At 64.8% G+C, this 14,286-nt stretch overlaps 2 protein-coding genes across 13 annotated transcripts in view; one reads left to right on the top strand and one right to left on the bottom strand.

Annotated features, from left to right (window-relative positions):
- Positions 1-575, top strand: part of SGSM3 (small G protein signaling modulator 3) — a 34,268-nt gene extending 33,693 nt beyond the window's left edge. For 9 of the 10 annotated variants that reach the window (XM_043881654.1, XM_043881651.1, XM_043881653.1 and 6 more), the window contains one exon: positions 150-575. In XM_043881654.1, coding sequence (XP_043737589.1) covers positions 150-230 — 81 coding nt within the window. In that variant the 3' untranslated portion in view covers positions 231-575. The remainder of the gene's footprint in view (positions 1-149) is intronic. The other variant, XR_006336686.1, reaches the window with a different exon arrangement.
- A 115-nt stretch (positions 576-690) lies between these two features.
- Positions 691-14,286, bottom strand: part of MRTFA (myocardin related transcription factor A) — a 103,241-nt gene continuing 89,645 nt past the window's right edge. For 2 of the 3 annotated variants that reach the window (XM_043881646.1, XM_043881643.1), the window contains exons 6-14: positions 11,876-12,051; positions 11,278-11,409; positions 9,026-9,288; positions 8,515-8,686; positions 6,245-7,471; positions 5,769-5,864; positions 5,246-5,398; positions 4,925-4,985; positions 691-2,102 (exon numbers count right to left, since the gene is read on the bottom strand). In XM_043881646.1, the coding sequence (XP_043737581.1) occupies positions 1,600-2,102; positions 4,925-4,985; positions 5,246-5,398; positions 5,769-5,864; positions 6,245-7,471; positions 8,515-8,686; positions 9,026-9,288; positions 11,278-11,409; positions 11,876-12,051 (2,783 nt within the window). In that variant the 3' untranslated portion in view covers positions 691-1,599. The remainder of the gene's footprint in view (positions 2,103-4,924; positions 4,986-5,245; positions 5,399-5,768; positions 5,865-6,244; positions 7,472-8,514; positions 8,687-9,025; positions 9,289-11,277; positions 11,410-11,875; positions 12,052-14,286) is intronic. The other variant, XM_043881644.1, reaches the window with a different exon arrangement.

Raw genomic sequence — 14,286 nt, 5'->3', positions numbered from 1 at the left:
CTGGCATCAGTGCCAGGGGCTGCCTCCCCCAAGTGTTTCCAGGTGGCCGAGGCCTCGGGGGGCCCTGAGTGCTGGCGCCGCCTGTGAGGACCGCCCTGGCTTCCTCACTGTGTGCCCAGCAGCCGTGACAGGAGGGCTGTCTCGTGCAGGAGGAGAAGAAGCCCCTGAAGGAGGGCGTCCAGGACATGCTGGTGAAGCACCACCTCTTCAGCTGGGACATTGACGGGTGACATGCTCCTCCAGGGGCCCTGCCTCACCCAGGTGCCCCCCTGCCCGCCCAGCAAGGAGAGAACTGCCCGGCCCAGGCCAGCCCGAAGCTGCAGGGTCAAGGGGAGGACACGCTCCAGAGCTCTGGGCACCGTGGTGGGGGGTGCAGAGGGTGGCAGGAGCAGGAGGAGGTGCCTAGCTTTGCCGAGCCCCCCAGGACTGGGGGAGGGCCTTGTCCTGCCAGCGTCTTCACAGAGGCCCTGGGCCCAGCTCCGTGCTGTCAGGTTTTGCTCAGGAAGAGGGTGGGGGTGGCTGAAGGCTCCTGGGCCTCCTTGATTTATCAATAAACTCTTGTCTTTGAGAAAGCACCTCCCCGCCTCCCATCCAGCCAGGGCTGGGAAAGGGTCACGGTGTGGACACCCAGGACTCAGCCCTACCACCCACGTCTCGTCTAAGGTGGATTGAACAAGATGGACCAGCAAGAGGTGTTTTTGTTTTTATTTTAAAAAGTTCACACAGCTGTCCCACCTCTGGTTTTGGTGACTCCACCCCTCGTCCCCTGTGATGACTGTGACGGGCAGGAGTTGGCAGCCAGAGCCTGAGGGCTCCCCCGCCGTCCCCGGGCCGTGGCGGCTGCAGTGAGGCAGCAGACGGAATGTGGGCAGGGGGCAGGAAGCACCCCGCCCTCGTGGCACTGATAAGGAGCAGGAAGCAGGAGGGTGGGGCACAGGCTGTGGCGAGGTGGCTACACGTCAAACACAAGTGATGGGCGGGACCGCGGTAAGCCGTGTCCAGCCCTGGGAGCGGTGGTCTCCAGGCCCTTCCGTGTGCAGAAGGCGGGGGCGGCCACACCCTCCCCCCCCAGCCCCAGATATGTGTGTGTATATGTATGGCGATATAGAATAGAGGTATGTACACCTGTACAGAAAATGTTTGCCACCAACCACTACATGGCTGCACTACACCAAGACACTAAGATGCAGGGAGCCCCCGGGAAGCCTGGGACCCTGGTGCTGGCGTCACGAGGATGGTGAGGTAGAGGCCCAGCCCGTCCCTCCCTCGGGGAAGGGGGGAGAGGAGGACGCACTGGCCCTGGCTCTGCCTCAGCCCCGGGCCTCGCCTCCTGAGCAGACTGCAGCCGGCAAGTGCACCCCGACCTCACAGAAGGAGGTCAAACAGAAGCCCGGCCCATGCAGGCCTCCCCACGCCCAAGGTGGGACCCGGCATCGCCTCCTGGGTGAGCCCGAGGCAGGCGTGGGGATGCCTGCTGTGGCCGCCACGGGGCAGGGCCTGTGATTGTCAGGACTTCCGGCCTCACAGAGGGGCGGGATGGGGCTGGAAAGTGCCGGCACCCCGGACTTCTCGGGGCCTCTAGCCCTCCACCCCCCGGAGCTACAAGCAGGAGTCCCAGTGCAGCTGCAAGTCGTGGCCGTCAAGGAAGTCCGTGGAGAAGAGGCTGGGGGCCGTGGTGCTGAGCGGGGCCAGGCCGAGCACCGGCCCGCCTGACGACAGCTCCAGCCAGTCCATGCTGTCCAGGTGCCCGTCAGCCAAGTCCAGGCCCACGCCGCTGGGCTCAGGCGCAAAGTGCAATTCCGAGGTGTCCATGGGGGATGGGGGGTGGTCCAGGATGGCGGAGCTGCTCAGCATCTGGCTGTGGAGGTCGTCAATGAGGGAGAGGGGCTCCGGCCCCTCGTGCCCGCCAGTCAGCAGGGGCAGCCCTGTGCTGCTCTCCAGGAAGTCCTCCAGGCGACCGGGCAGGGCCGGCGAGCCCGGCGGTGGTGGGGCAGCCTGCGGGAGCTCGGCCGCGGGCGAGGGCTGGGCGGCCAGGGGCGAGCCGCAGGCTGCTGTCGGGGGCGCCTTCTCTTTCCCTGGCTCCTTGAAATCCGCTGAGATCTCTGCCAATCAAGAAAGCAAAGGGGCGTCAGAAGCCAGCCTGAGTGTGACCTGCAACTGGAGCTTCCCCTTACAGCACATACAAATATTAACTCAAAATGGGTCAAAGATCTAGATTTAGGAGCCAAAACTATAAAAGAAAAGAAAAAGAAGGAAACGGAACGTCTTTGTGACACTGAAGTCAGTAGTGATTTCTTGGTCGTAACACCAAAGTCATAGGCAAAGAAAAACTGGCCTACATAAAAATTTAAAACTTCATACGTCAAAGATCACTATCAAGAGTGAAAAGACCATATGGCAACTATACTTCAAAAAAGTTAAAAGACAAGCCATGGAATGGGAGAAAATATTTGCAAACCATGTATCTGGGTAAGTGACTGATATCAAGAATAACTCCTAGAACTCAACAAAACCCAACTGGAAAATGAATAAAGAACTCAAGATATTTCTCCACAAGAATATACACAGGCGGCCTGTAAGCACATGAAAAGATGCTCAACACTACTAATCATCAGGGAAAGACAAAAATTTGAAAAGTGTTGGTAAGGATGTGGACCACCTGGAACCCTTGTGCATGGCTGGTATGAATGAAAACAGTGCAGTTGTGTGGAAAACAGTCCTGCAGTTCCTCAAAATGTGAAACACAATGATTATGATCTGGCGGTTCCACTTCTAGGTACGTACCCCAAAGAACGGAAACACAGACTCAGATACCAGTGCTCATGACAGCGTGTTCACAACAGCCAAAAGGTAGAAACAGCCAGAAGTGGATGAAGGGATAAGAAATGACCCACATGTCCCGTGGATGAAGAGAGAAACACATTGGTACTGACACAATGGAACACTATTCAGCCCCAAAGAAATGCTGGTAAAACCTACAACGTGGAAGAACCTTGAGGATATTATGCTAAGTGAAGCCAGCCAGAAACAAAAGGAGAAAGAGTGTATGGCTGCACTCACACACGTTTACAAAAGTCAGTTCATCAAGACAGGAAGAAGAGGTGGGGTGGGGAACAGGGAGTTAGTGTGTGAAGAGGACGGTGTCGGCATGGGATGACCCAAGCGTTCTAGAAACAGGCAGCAGTGATGGGCACACAGCGATGTCAATGAACTTAATGCTGCTGAGTCTGCACTTTTCAAAGATGAGTATGATGGGAAACCATGTTACGTCTATTTTACCACAATAAAAAAAAAATCATGCAGAAACCAGGCGTGCTCCCTGGCCCTCTAGGTCCTGTCCCAGCCGAGTGCCAGATGCCCAGCCCTGCTCTCCGTCTCCCTCACCCTCAGCTCGACTGCGCGCACTGCCGCCCCCCCCACCCGCTGATGCCCTCCACTGTGGCTCTGAACCCCTGGGGGCAAACAGCCCCAGCTTCCTCCGCTGCCTGCTCTTCCCCGGCTTCCCACAGCCCCTCTGCTGGCAGCCCTGCCCTCCCGGAGCCTGGGCGCTACCTGCCTTTGTTACAGACACACCCCAGGCCCCCAGCGCAGGTCCTGCAACCTGGGGGGCCTCCCCGAGATCAAAACCAGTGACCTCAATTTTTTCGTAACTGAGCTAAAATCCACCACTTTAAAGTGTCCAAGCTCATGAGCTCTTGCTCTTCCTACTGATGTAATTAAATCCCTCAGGAGAGAAGCTGCCTGTTCTCTGCCCACGCAGACACGCCCTTGGGGTCTCCTTCACCGCTGGACCACCAGCTCGTCCCACCAGCAGGCAAACGTGCCGCCTTTCCACACCCACCCCTTTGCGGGGGACCCCCTGCAGAGAGCGGTCTAGACTCGCTGCCTCCCATAACCCCAGTCTCTCCAACCGGCTTCAATCAGGCTCTGGCCACCGTCCCGCTGTCTGGGCTGAGGTCACCACGACACGGCCGGGGCCAGGTCTCGGTCCTCACCTTTCCTAAGCGGCCCTCAGCAGCCCTGGGCCTTGACCCTCTCAAGGGTGCCGCTCCCCCTCCGCCCCCTGGTCAGCCTTAGCAGCCTGAGCCCGCCCGCCCCACCACCACTTCCTCCTCTGCACACCCAGCCTCACCGCTCCGAGTGCCGTCGGGACACCAGCAACCCAACTCCTGCCTTCAGCCCGGGCCTCCCCTGGCCTGGCCTTGTGGCCCCTCCGTTCAGTCTAGTGACTGAGGCGCCCATGCACCCCGGCGCTCACGCTGCTGCTAACACCTCGCCCCCGGCCGCTGTGTCCCCTGGCCACACACCTAACTAAGCCACAGGAAACAACTGGCGCTCTGCAGACACTCCTGGACTCAGCCCTCCTGTGGCCCCCCTCACACCCTGCTCTCCTGGATCACCCGGCCTCCCCGTCGGCCCTTCCAGAGAAGCGCCCTTCACGTGAAGCTGTGCTGTGGCTCCCAGCATCGCCCAGGGTCCGCGTGTCTCAGTCTGGCGCCCCCAGGCCTCCGACCACCCACACCCACACCCACTCCACTCCACCCTGCAGCAGCTGAAAAGCACCTGCCCAGCAACCCTGACCCTGACCCCGACCCCCCCTCGCACCTGGGACCCTTGCCTCCCCTGCTTTTCTTGACGCTCCAATGTAAGACAGTTTATTTTATTCCTCCATCACCTCCCCACGATAGGCTGCAAGGCCCGCAGCACAGCGGCTCAGGATGAAACAAACGTGGGCTGAAGACGCACCCCCACGGGGGCCCCGCCCAGCTTCTGGGACGCATCTCACCCGCTGCCACCTCCTAAGTACTTACCAGGCCCGCCAGGCATTGTAAGAACCAAACCAAACCCAATCAACCAAGCCCAGACTAGAGACACCGGGGCAGACAGGAGGGCGGGGGGAGGCAGCGTGGGGCCTGGACTTTACCTCCACTCTGAATCAGAATGTCAAACAGATCATCCATCTGCTGGCTCGAGGAACCATTTTCCTGTGGGCCAAGATCAGAAAAAGATGAAGACCTGCAACAGGAGGCCCCAGCCCGGCTCTGAGCCAGCAGTCAGGCCCCAGTGGGCTGCACCCAGGCTCCCACAGGCACCCTCTCTCCCGCCCTGACACCCCCTCTCCTGCCCCGACACCCCCTCTCCAAGGCCTCTCTGACCCAGAAGGCTGGCTCTGGCCAGCCCCTCCTCCCACGAGACCTGGGGACTGTGGCCACCCACCCCGTGAGCCCCTGGTCACCCTCTTTACCTGTGGCCTGGGCTGTTGGCTCATGGCTTCCTCATAGCCAGGCGGCTCCTTCTTCGGCTGAGAAGCGGGGGTCCCAAAAAGGGGCTGGGGTGGGGGCTCCAGGTCCATGTGGGCTGGGGGGCCGGGAGCTGGAGACTCAGGCTGGGACAGGGGCTGAAGGAGGACAGAGAACCATGGCCGGCTGAGGGTGGCAGCCCGGGGCCTGCACCAGGCAGGCAAGGCAGGAGCATCCACCTCCATCCAGGCCAGCGGGGCGGCTGCACGCGCTCTCGGGGAGCTTCGTGGACACCCCCGGGGAAGAAGCCATACAGCATGGGGGTGGCCCTGACCTCTGACCCTGCCGAGGACAAGTGGCTCCCTGGGGTCCCAGGGCACAGGCGGGGGGCTCTGAGCTGACCGCCCCTCCCCTCCCCAGAGCTCCTGCTCAGGGCCCAGGTCCCTTCCCGAGTCCCCGGGTCCTGTAACCGCCCCCACCCCCAAGCCCTACAGGGCTGAGGTCACACAAAGCCTAAAGCAGGCTCACCTTTGGACCAGGCTGAGTGGGGGGTCTGGGCTGTGAGGGCGGCAGCAGCAGGGAGCCAGCTGCCAGCGTCACCTTGGTGGGGGACGGCTGGCCTCTCTGAGGGGGGGAGGGGCGGGGCTCCCGTCAGGCCCCGCCCCCGGCCCCCCCATTCCCAGGTGCACCCCACCCTGGCAGCAGGGGCAGGAGTGGCCTGCCTGGTGGGGCTGCTCCAGAGCCCCCCGCCAGAGACAAGCTCTGACACTAAGGGCAGAGAGGGGGGCAGGCCCTCACAGCTCCACCTGCAAGGCTGGGGGTCTCACACAGGGACCCCAACCTCCCCAAGTCTCGGCCCTGCATGGGTGACCTCGGGTAGGGAGCCCACCTTTGGGAGGGCCGAAGGGGACGATCCAAGGATGAGAGCACAACCTGCCACCCCTGGGGCGCCTGTGAATGGGGCGCTGTCACTGAACGCCCTCTCGCCCCCCTGCCCCAGGTACCTGCTGGGGGCTCCCGCCAGCCCGGCCAGGGCTGTCTGTGCTCTTCTTGGTCACGGTGAGGACAAGATGGGTCCCTGCGGAGTCAGTGAGGAGGGGGGGCGGTGTGACCCCCTTGACGAGGCTGGGGCCCTGTGGGCCCAGCAGCAGCTGGGGGGCCGGGGCCGGCTCGGGCTCCGGCGGCAAGGCTTCCTGCTTCACCACCACGACCGGGGGCGCCAGGGCACACGCGTCTGCGTGGGGGGCGGCCGGGGCCGCAAGGCTGGGGCTGAAGGGGAGCTCGGGGCCCGGGGGCGGCCGGCTCAGCTGACAGCTGGTAAAGCTGCTCTCCTGCTTCACTGCGGGGCCCAGAGTGACCAGGGCCGGGGCCGGCTCAGGCTCGGGCCCCACGGCCTCCTGCTTCACCACCACGGCTGGGGCCACCAGGGCGCGGGCATCTGCGTGGGAGGCGGCGGGGGCCGTAAGGCTGGGGCTGAAGGGGGGCTCGGGGCCCGGGGGCTGCCGGCTGAGCTGGCAGCGAGCCAGGCTGCTCTCCTGCTTCACCGCAGGGCCCAGGGCGAGCGGGGCGGAGGCCGGGGCCGGGGTGGGGGCCGGCTGCTGGGCCCGCTTCTCCTGCTCCAGCTGCAGCCTGAGCCACTCCACCAGCTGCTGCTTCTGCCGGAGCATGCGCGTCAGCTCCTCGATCTGCTTGTCCTTCTCCTGCAGCATCTGGTCCTTGTCCCGGCCCTCCAGCTCGGCCCGCGCCCCTGGGCTCCGGCAGCAGGCCCTGGGGCGGGGGCCCTCCTCCTTCACGAGCACCTGCAGCGGCGAGGCCTGCAGGGTGAGCTGGGTCACCGGGGACGTCACCATCTCGCCAAAGCTGTCCCCTGGCGTGGAGTTCTCATCGCCTGTGCTGAGCAGCGACCGCTCTGAGGGGGTGGGAGACACAGGGGGCGTGGAGCCCGTGCTGCCGAACTTCACCACACCGTTGCTGGTCACCGTGGCCACCACCACCTCGGCTGGGGCCAGGCCCGCTGCCACCAGGGCAGGCCCCGTGCTGAGCCGGGCGGTGGGGAAAGCGACCACCACCTCGCCCGCCTTGGGCAGGAGAGAGGCAGCAGGGGCCTTGGGCGCTCCGGGGCTGGCAGGGGTGACCTGCTCCTGGTAGGCACGCAGGCGTTCAATCAGGTCTGTCTTGGTGCCCGAGACGGGCAGTGACCGCAACTTCAGCTCCTGCTTCAGCTCTGCCACCTGCGAGGGCACAGGAGTCAGGGCCACTGGGGGGCGGAGAGCAAGACCACTGGGCCTCGTCTGTCTGGCCCACCGGCCACTGCAGACGCATCAAGCCCTGGCCCTCCCGCACCCTGGAGGGAGAGGCCTGCTTCGGCCGCCCCTCCTCCCGGTCCTCACCCCTTGGCTGGGCAGGACATGTCTGCAGCCCCAGCGTGTGCTCAACCAACACTTGAGTGAACTCACTGCATCTTACAGTTGAGAAAATTGAGCTCAGGACAGAGAAGTGACTCCTTGGGGGGTCACACTGGTGACGTGGTGGTGGGCAGAGCTAGGAGTGAGGGCCAGGTCTCGAGGACACCAAGGCCCGTGTTCAGCTCCCTGCCCAAGAGTTGAGTCTTGCTGGGACCCGGGTCATGACTAGGAGGGAGCAGGCTGGTCCAGGGCACAAACTCTCAAGGGAGAATGTGATCCAGCCCCCTTCTGACCAGGGCAGAAAGCAAAAGCCAGGCCCGGGCATCTCCCACCCCCAAGGCCCAGGACACAGCGGGGTCTGTACCCCAGGTGCGGCTACTCTCTCCTAGGCGGATGCAGCACTCACAAAGCAGGTTCAGCAAGACATCAGGGGCTGTGAGGAGAGGGCAGTGCTGCAAAGGGGCCTGAGCCCCGGCTCGACCACCACCTGGGCCTGTGACCTCAGCACCATGTCCACCCCCTCCCCCACGCCTTGGCCTGATTGCCCTGAAGCCAGGGTGACAGCCCCCGTTCCTCACACTGCACTGGAGGCCTTGAAATCAGAGGCACACAAGCGCTCGGCGAGCCCACGGCCCAGGACGGACACCAGCTGGCGTCTTTAATGACGATGACCAGGGTGAGCAGAGCCAGGCGAGCTTCTACGCAGGCTCCAGGTTCCTCCACTGCAGGAAACCAGAGGCCAGAGCCCCGCTCTGCCTTCCGTGGCCGTAGTCCCCAGCCGGCCACCTTTCCTGCCTGAAACCAAGCACCTGACGGCCAGAGAGGCCAGGCTGGCGGCAGCGTGAGGCCATTGGGGCGCAACCACCTACCTTCATGTCGTCCAGGTTGGTGGGCAGGGCCCCCGGCTTGCCAGTCAGCGAGGTGCTGTTCTGTCGGACCAGCCCACTGGGCCCAGGGGCACCCGAGCCAGAGCTGCTGTTGGTAGTGGAAAGGCTGCGCGTCGGGGGGCCCCCAGCGCTGCCCAGAGCCTCCCCTGCCGGCCTGAGAAGAGAAAAGCGCAGGAATGAGCCCGCGCCAGGCATCGCCCTTGGCCTCTGCTGGGCCGGCTGGAGAGGGGCACAGGGAAGGGCCCTGCCCCAGGAGTGCTCTGACGGGACTGGGACCCAAGGGTCCCTGCCAGTCCAGGGTCACCCACACATCACCTGTAACAGGGCCTGTGGGCACCTATTTGGGCGGGGCCGGCTGGTGGGCGGGGCCTGCCGGCAGCACCTACTTGGGCGGGGCCGGCGGGTGGGCGGGGCCGGCTGGTGGGCGGGGCCTGCCGGCAGCACCTACTTGGGCGGGGCCGGCGGGTGGGCGGGGCCTGCCGGCAGCACCTACTTGGGCGGCGCGGGCAGGATGGTCTGGTAGTTGTAGTGCTGCTGCTGCTGCTGCTGCTGCTGGTTGAGGATCTGCAGCTGCAGGAAGAGCTGCTGCTGCTGCAGGATCTTGGCATAGGAGGAGTCCATAGGGGGCGCCCCCTTGTCCTGCTTTTGGTCCGGGGGGATGTACTGGTGGTACTTGAGCTTCTTCACCTTTGGCTTCAGCTCCTTGGCCTTCTTGCTGCGCTGCGACTTCTCACTGGCAGACTTGGGTTGGCTTTGCTGGGGGCGTGAGACAGAGGGCGCCGTTAGGGGCCTGGGCGGCTCCTGAGAGGGCTGTGCGTCCACCCCGCCCTGCCAGATAGCACCCCTCCCAAAGCAGAGGCCTCCTTGGCACCTAGGAGTGTGCCCAGGAGGGGGCGAGGGCTGACAGGGGGCTGTGACCCGCCCTGCTTTTCCCAGAGCTTCCACCCAAATGCACAGGCAACTTCCCTGTGACCCCGAGCACAGTGCCAACGGGACAAGGGGTGAAAGAGCGGCTCTGGGAGCTCCTGCGTCCACTCCACATGGGGTGCAGACCCGCGAGAACCCTGCCTCGCCAGGAGCCGGCGTGTCTACTGGAAGGTGAAGCAGCGGCTCAGGGCAGTCAGCTGCTCAAGGGCACACAGTGGCTGTGATCTCGCCCATGAAGGAGCCGAGATCCAAGCCCAGGACTCCAAAGCTCCTGTTTGTGCACCCACGGCCGGCACACAGGGTGGCCTCCCGCTGGGCCTCGAGGTCCTCTGGGGTGAGCGCGGGTGGAGCTGAGTGGGGCACGTGAGCAGGGAACGGGCCGGGCAGGACCAAGGGGGCCTCGCGGCATCTGCGCAGAGACCAGCAGAAGGAAGGGTGGAGACTCCGTGCGGGGTCAGCGGGGGTCTGGTTAGGGGGCCGCGGGGACTGAGGATGAGGCAGGAGGTGACCAGCTAGGGGAAGAGAGGACAGCAGAGCTGCGCAGCGAGCGGTCACACGGTTCAGGGCTCTGAGCTCTGACGGCGGCCCCTCCATGGTGGCGGGGAAGAGGGTCGGGTGGCCCGGGTGTGGAGAGAGGGGGAGAAAGCGAGGGGCCGCTGGGCCAGAGCGCACCCGAGAGGACGGACAGGGGCCCATGGAGAGGCCTCAGGAAAGAGGCCGAGAATGGCCCAGGAGCACCCCACTGAAAGGGAGGAAGACAGGGAGCCCTGGGAAGCCACAAGGGGAGGAGCACGACCCGAGGGGTCAGAGGCAGCGGGGGCTCCTCTGGAGGAGGGCTCACAGCGGGGCTGCGGAGCCGGAGGCCGAGGCGCTTCCAGAAAAGAGGAAGTTAGAGAAAGACACACGCACGGTTCTCACAGAGGGGAGGTGGGCAGAGGCAGGCACCAGACCTGCGACAAGGGGCAGGTTTGGGGGAGGAGATTTGGGGGAAAACCTCAGACGTCTGTGGCCAGTCAGGAACAGACCGCAGAGACAAGGAAGGTGCGGCTGGCTACCCAGGGAGCAGCCGGGAGCCACGGGACACGCAAGCTCCGCGAGCAGGCTGGAGCAGGCCTGGGGCGGGGCACCACCCCAAAGGGACTGGGAGTACCTGGAGGCAGACAGAGGGCTCAGCTAAGGCTGTGGGCAGCGGGAGGAACGTGGGCGGCCTGAGACGCCGGGCCAGGGCCTACGTGGAGGGACTGGAGAAGTCAGTCAAGCGCAGAAGCAAGTGGGGCCGGAAGGAAGGGCCCCTGCCCAGCAGGCGCGAAGCCCAGGCTGGATGGGGAAGGCAGGGTCAAGGTACCAGAGGCCAAGGCAGGAGGCTTGGCTGGGTGGGGAGATGCTGGCTCAGGGTGCTGCTGAACTCAACCTCAGGGCCCAGCACCGAGTCCCCACGCAAAGGCGCCCGTGGGTGTCTCGTGGGCTGACGCTGACTGGGGCCCCTTCAGGCGTTTCAGGTCAGGACTTGGAGGAAGAGAAGGAAGACGAACTCCCAGCACGGCTGGCCGGTGACCGTGGGCCACCGCCTCACGGCTCCACCCCCTTACGGTCTCACGAGGCCGTGGGTGGGGCGGGCGGGAGTGACAGCCTGCCCTGCGCTCAGTACACCCGGCCAGCGTCCGCAGAGCGAGCGGGGAGGCCGCCTGTAGCCCTGTGGTGGCCTCTGCTGGTCCCTGACTGGGAGGAGAGGGTGAGCACCCCCACTGCCGACACTGTGCCCACAAGGGAGTTGGCGAGGCATAGGGGCGGGGGCAGCAGTGGGCTGGGGGTCTGCACCTTGATGAGGGTGGGGAGGGGCTTGGCAGCGGGGACCGCAGTTCCGTTGGTGAGGCTGGGAGGCAGAGGAGGCTGCTCTGCCAGGAAGAGTGTTTCTCCGGACTCCGGGCCCACGGGGAGCTGAGACACGACCTGGGAGAGAGGAGGGGATGTGAGGACACCCCAGAAGCTGCGCCACCTCCAGGCTCCAGCTGCTGTTGCAGCCTTGCCCAGCCCGCCGGGAGCCAGGCGGCCGTCACCCCCTCTGGTGGTCGTCACCCCCTCTGACGGTCGCTGTTGAGGGCCGACGAAGGAAGGCTGAGAAGAGCAGCCTCCAGGGTGGTGGTGGGGGAGGGGGGTACTAGAAAACGGGGAGCAGAGGGTAGAGCAAGCGTCACGGACCTGCACACACTCAGGAAAGGCAGCTGCGCTGCACGAGGGGACACAGGGCAGTGGGGAGGCCTCCGAATGTAACTCCGAGGGGCCCGCTGCCAACAGCCCCACCTGAGCTACCAGGACAGCACCTCCCGGCTTCCCTGCCCCACCGGCCCCAGGGAGGGGCCTCGCCGGGGCTGCTCCAGCAGGTCTGGGCCCCTGGGGGGAAGAGGAGGAAGCGCACCTGAGCGGGGGGCACAGAGGTGGCGCCGGGCGGCGGCTCGCTGACTCGGGCTTCCAGGGGCGACGGCGCTGAGCCCTGGGACTCGTGGCTGGCAGGCTGCTCGGGGGACAAGGCGTCGCTGCTGTCCTCGTCGAAGGAAGAGCTGTCTGCTACCTTCGGGTAGTTCACCTGGCCCACTGAAAGCCAAGGCCTGGGTGAGACCCCTTCAGCTGAGGGCCCTGCTCCCCAGCCAGAGGCTGTCCCCTCAGCCCGCGGGCAGCGGAAGGAGGCAACTGGCAGCCACCCTGCCTCTTGCATCCAAACGAGCTGGAGGAAAGCTCGTCTTCACGGCCCCAAAGCCAAGGCCAGGAGAGTCAGTCCTCCCGGCCCTCACGGCGCTGCCTTGGCAGGAAAGGCCTGACTGCTGACCCACTGGGCCCCCCTCCCACGGCCCCTGGAGGCTGCTCTTTGTGGGAGGCTGCCCCTCGTATCTTCGCCCATCCTCTGCCCTCTAAGACAAGACACCCGTGTTGTCTTCACGGTGAATGGCTGCCCTCCCTCCCAAGCCTGCCACCGCCTCCACCTCCTATTTCCTGGCTGTTGCAGGCACTGTATTTCCACCCCAGGGACCCTGCGATGAGGGCTGTCTGGGCAACAGCTATGGGGGTGCAGCTCCTCCCCTGGGCTGTCTGACTCCCCAAAGACTAGGAACAGACCACTCTTTAGCCTCCAGTGGTCGTGCACGCGGAGGGGTGGGCAGGGCTGAGGAGGAGAGGAGAGCCGCCTGCTCGCCCAGGTGAAGCAGGGCCAGTGGCTCTCAAAGCCCCAGGGCCTGGGGGCGGCGAGGCCACCGCCCGCCCTCCCGTGTGAGGGCGCAGGGCCCGGCGGCCTGTGCTCCCAGGCTGGGGGGCCCAGCGTGGGAATCCCAGGTGCAGAGGGAAGGGAAGAAGGGGACGGGGCGAGCAGGGTGTTTCAGGATTCCTGTCATGACCCCACGGCCAGCACGGTCAGAAGAGAAGCGCGGCACTAGCCGCTGTCCACAGAGAGGAATGAGGCGCAGAGGTGAGCGGGGGCCACACCACAGACAAGGAAGAGGAACAATCTGGAGTGCTCCGCCTCCAGGGCCGTGATCCGAGGCCACGGGAACCTGGGCAGGATGCCCCTGAGCTTACGCCCCCCGCCGGCAACCCGCCAGGCTGCCCCTCCTGCCCCCCTCACCCGCTCTCGAGTGGAGCTCGGAGTGGGCACAGCCTCCTGACCACCGTGTGCCTCCTGCCAGTCGCTCGAGGCCCAGATTCCTCCCCCGGCCTCTCACTCCCAGAAAGGGGACCAGCAGGATCAGGGAGCGGATGGAGGAGCCTTGGGTCCACCCCAATTCAGTCCAGGGGTCACTGCAGGGTCCTGCCAGGCTGTGGGGTGCAGCCAATGCTTTGCTAGACAGAAGCCTGAATGCCGAGGGGGCCAGGCTCGGGGAAGACTTCTGGGGCTTTGACACAACTCTTCCAGGTCAACTGGAGGTGGGTGTGTGTGCGTTAAATGGCTGAGTATGCAGGGGAGTCTGCGGTAAGGCTCCTCCCGGGCCCCCACCCTCAGCAGGCTTCCCCACCTCTGCCTCCTCCTCCCATCCTCTCACCTCCGCAGCCTCCGCATGACGCATCCTCTCAGCCCTAAACCTGCCCACTTCTCAGCCTAAACATCCTTCCTGACCACCCCCCAACTCCTCCTGAACAATGGATGACATCTGCCCCCTGCCCACCCCTCCACCTCAGGACCACTGCTGGAGAACACCCCTCTCTCTCCAGCCATCAGTGACAATCTCGCTGCCAAACGCAACCACTTCCCAGGCCCTCAGGCCACTGCCCACACTGCCCCTCTGCCTGGGATGGCCTTCAGTGCCTGCTCTACCTGGCACGGACTCAACCTCCAGGCTGACCCTAATCATGCCGCATCAGCCGTGCAGCCTCCCCGCCCTGCTGCCCTCCCCGTCCTGCTGCCCTCCCCGTCCAGCTCGGACAAGCCCCCGCTGTCCCGGCCACCTGCCCGCCGTCCTGCGTCGTCCACGACAGCAGGGTCAGCTGCTCTGTCATGAACGTCATTGCCAACGGCACAGCCCTTTCCCGAGCCTCCCCAGGCACCCAGGACTGCGCCGGGCGGAGCCTGCGAGCTCCGGGAAGGCAGGTGACTGGGTTCCTGCATCACAGGGCCTGGGCCTTTCTCACCAGGCGGCGCCACCTGTGCCTGGGAAATCGCGGAAGTCACTGGTGCACACCGCAGCCTTCTCCCGTCAGGCCGAGCCAGCGGAGGGCGGCAGCAGTGTGTTCTGTGTCTGTGATGGCCAGGCCCACGCAGGCCTGGCGCCCAGCCGACTCTTGGCAAGCATTTATCAGATCTGGGCTGGAGGGAGAGTCCAGACTGACCTTGGCCCAAACACT

This window comes from Cervus elaphus, chromosome 22 (genome assembly GCF_910594005.1).
Source record: "Cervus elaphus chromosome 22, mCerEla1.1, whole genome shotgun sequence".
NCBI lineage: Eukaryota > Metazoa > Chordata > Mammalia > Artiodactyla > Cervidae > Cervus > Cervus elaphus.
Note: the sequence above shows the minus strand (reverse complement) of the source record. Positions and strands in the feature narration are given on the sequence as shown.